This window comes from Psammomys obesus, unplaced genomic scaffold (genome assembly GCF_907164565.1).
Source record: "Psammomys obesus unplaced genomic scaffold, mPsaObe1.curated_primary_1811, whole genome shotgun sequence".
NCBI classification, from domain to species: Eukaryota; Metazoa; Chordata; class Mammalia; order Rodentia; family Muridae; genus Psammomys; species Psammomys obesus.
Window position 1 is genome coordinate 14,599,402 of NW_026596091.1, and position 2,367 is coordinate 14,601,768.

The 2,367-nt window shown below is 36.3% G+C and overlaps 1 protein-coding gene across 1 annotated transcript in view; it reads left to right on the forward strand.

Annotated features, from left to right (window-relative positions):
• Epyc (epiphycan) overlaps nt 1-2,367 on the forward strand; it is a 42,793-nt gene that overhangs the window by 37,562 nt on the left and 2,864 nt on the right. The window contains exon 7 of the mRNA XM_055627796.1: nt 2,208-2,367. Coding sequence (XP_055483771.1) covers nt 2,208-2,367 — 160 coding nt within the window. The remainder of the gene's footprint in view (nt 1-2,207) is intronic.

Genomic DNA, 2,367 nt, shown 5'->3' on the forward strand with positions numbered 1-2,367 from the left:
TCTATCTATCTATCTATCTATCTATCTATCTATCTATCTATCTATCTACCTGGTCTTTGGCATAGAACCTTAGCATGTAGCCTTTCTAGCCTGGAATTTCCTATATATAACAGATGAACCTTGAACTTGCCAGAAAGCATCTTGCCTTTGTCCACTCAGTGTGGAGACTTTAAGTGAACACTAGTACACACAAAAAAAAGCTATTCTTTTTTAAAAATGCTACATATTTTAAATACATAGAATACATTTAATAAAACAATAATAAGCATTGTATAATCAAAACTACAATACAGAGGTGAACAGTAAGAAGGTCTAGACAAAGTGTAAATATTAAACACTGTGTATCAGGAAACTGAATTATTAACGTGCATAGGCTTCTTAAATTTATCTACAAGTTTTGCATGTAGAAAATAATAAGGAACTTACTAAGCCCTTAGCATAGCATAGTAGTTTAGCTGTAACCAGGCTGTAAGACCTACATATGTCTGTATTATTCCATATTATTATAACATGCATGATCGATAACATAGTACTCCATATATTATAAGATCAACTGTATCTCTGCAAGCTGGCTATAATCTACAATTAGCTAATACTCATATATACAACTACTTGTCTGGGTTTCAGTGAAATGTGTATTCTGCTATTTGTGTGTAAAATATTGTAGTTACTTTGGAAAATAATTCAAGCGTTCCCCCAAATACAAAAGAAAAGAGTTACAACTCAGTAATTTGATATCTGTGTATATATGTAGGAGAAAGAAATCACATCTCTACATAAAACTTGCACACAAATACTCATGAAACCAGCTTTCATGAAAGACATAAAGCCATTGTTATATTGTGTTGTAATCCACTCATGCATTAACAGAAGAGTGGATAAATGAGAATGTGTATATACATCTAAGTCAATACTCTCCTGTAATAGCAAAGAAGAAAATGCTGTGATGTACTAAAGCCCACATGAATTTTAAGATACGACTCATAACCAAACCTTCAGCAGAAGGAGAGTTAGTATGACGTGGAAATGAGAGTTAGTATGACAAGGACCAAATATATCTGGGCACAGGGTTTTTTTCTGAAACTGTTTCTCCAACCAAGGACCGTGTATGGATATAACCTAGAGCCTTTGCTCGGACGAAGCTCGTGGTAGCTCAATAACCAATTGGTTTCCCATAGTAAGGGGAACAGGGACTATTTCTGACAGGAACTCAATGGCAGGCTCTTTGACCTCCCCACTCTCCAAAGGAGGAGCAGTCCTTCCAGGCCACAGAGGAAGACTTTGCAGCCAGTCCTGAAGATACCTGATAGAACAGGGCCAGAGGAAAGGGAAGAGGTCCTCCCCAATCAGTGGACTTGGAAAGAGGCAGGGAGGAGCTGAGGGAGGGAGGGTGGGATTAAGAGGGAATGGGGGAGTGGGATACAGCTGGGATACAGAGTTAATAAAATGTAACTAATGATAATAATAATAATAATAATAATAATAATAATAATAATAATAATAAAAATGCCCGAGGATAAATTAAAAAAGATACGATGGTAAGTGAACAACCCTAATTGCAGCCTTTTAAGATAATTTGAAGTTGCTGCCTTCGTTTTCTTCCAGTATTCATTAATTTTGGAAACATATTTCTTTCAAAAGATAGCACTTCATAATCTCTCATATATGAAATGCACAGAACAGAGATATCTGTAAAATAAACAGACGGTATCTCAGTAGCTTTCCAGGACAAGGGAAAGTTGAAGAGTGTATTTTCCTAATGTCTGCTTCTGCACTCTCTCACTTCAGCTAGGCAGACTTGAATGTTAAAAGTGCAGAAGCAGCTTCAAGGAGATGCTCTGGACTTTGTGCTTGCTTTCTCTAGTTCCAGGATATCCTTCCCTTGATGCTCTCCATGCCCTTGTCTTCTTCCTATTACTCTGTCTTCAAAGTTTCCAGCCCTTTTAGAAACACTTCTTCTTCTTTTTTTTTTTTTCCAATAATCTCCCTCACCTGCTTACTATTCCCCATGTGACCCACATGGATAAGAACTTGTCTACTTTATTAACTAAATTATCCAAATGATACAAACAGTGTTTGGTGCAAAATAGTCTGACTGGTGGAAGAAATAAAAGAATTAAAAGAGGTGACTCACAATATACTATGGTTTCACTCAATATTTGGGTTATGTTGTGTATTGTTTTTTACATTTTTTTTTTCTCTTTTAGAATAACGACATTCTAGAGATGCATGAAGATACTTTCTGTAATGTTAAAAATTTAACTTATGTTCGTAAGGCACTAGAGGACATTCGACTGGATGGAAACCCTATCAACCTCAGCAAAACTCCTCAAGCATACATGTGCCTACCTCGTCTGCCCATTGGGA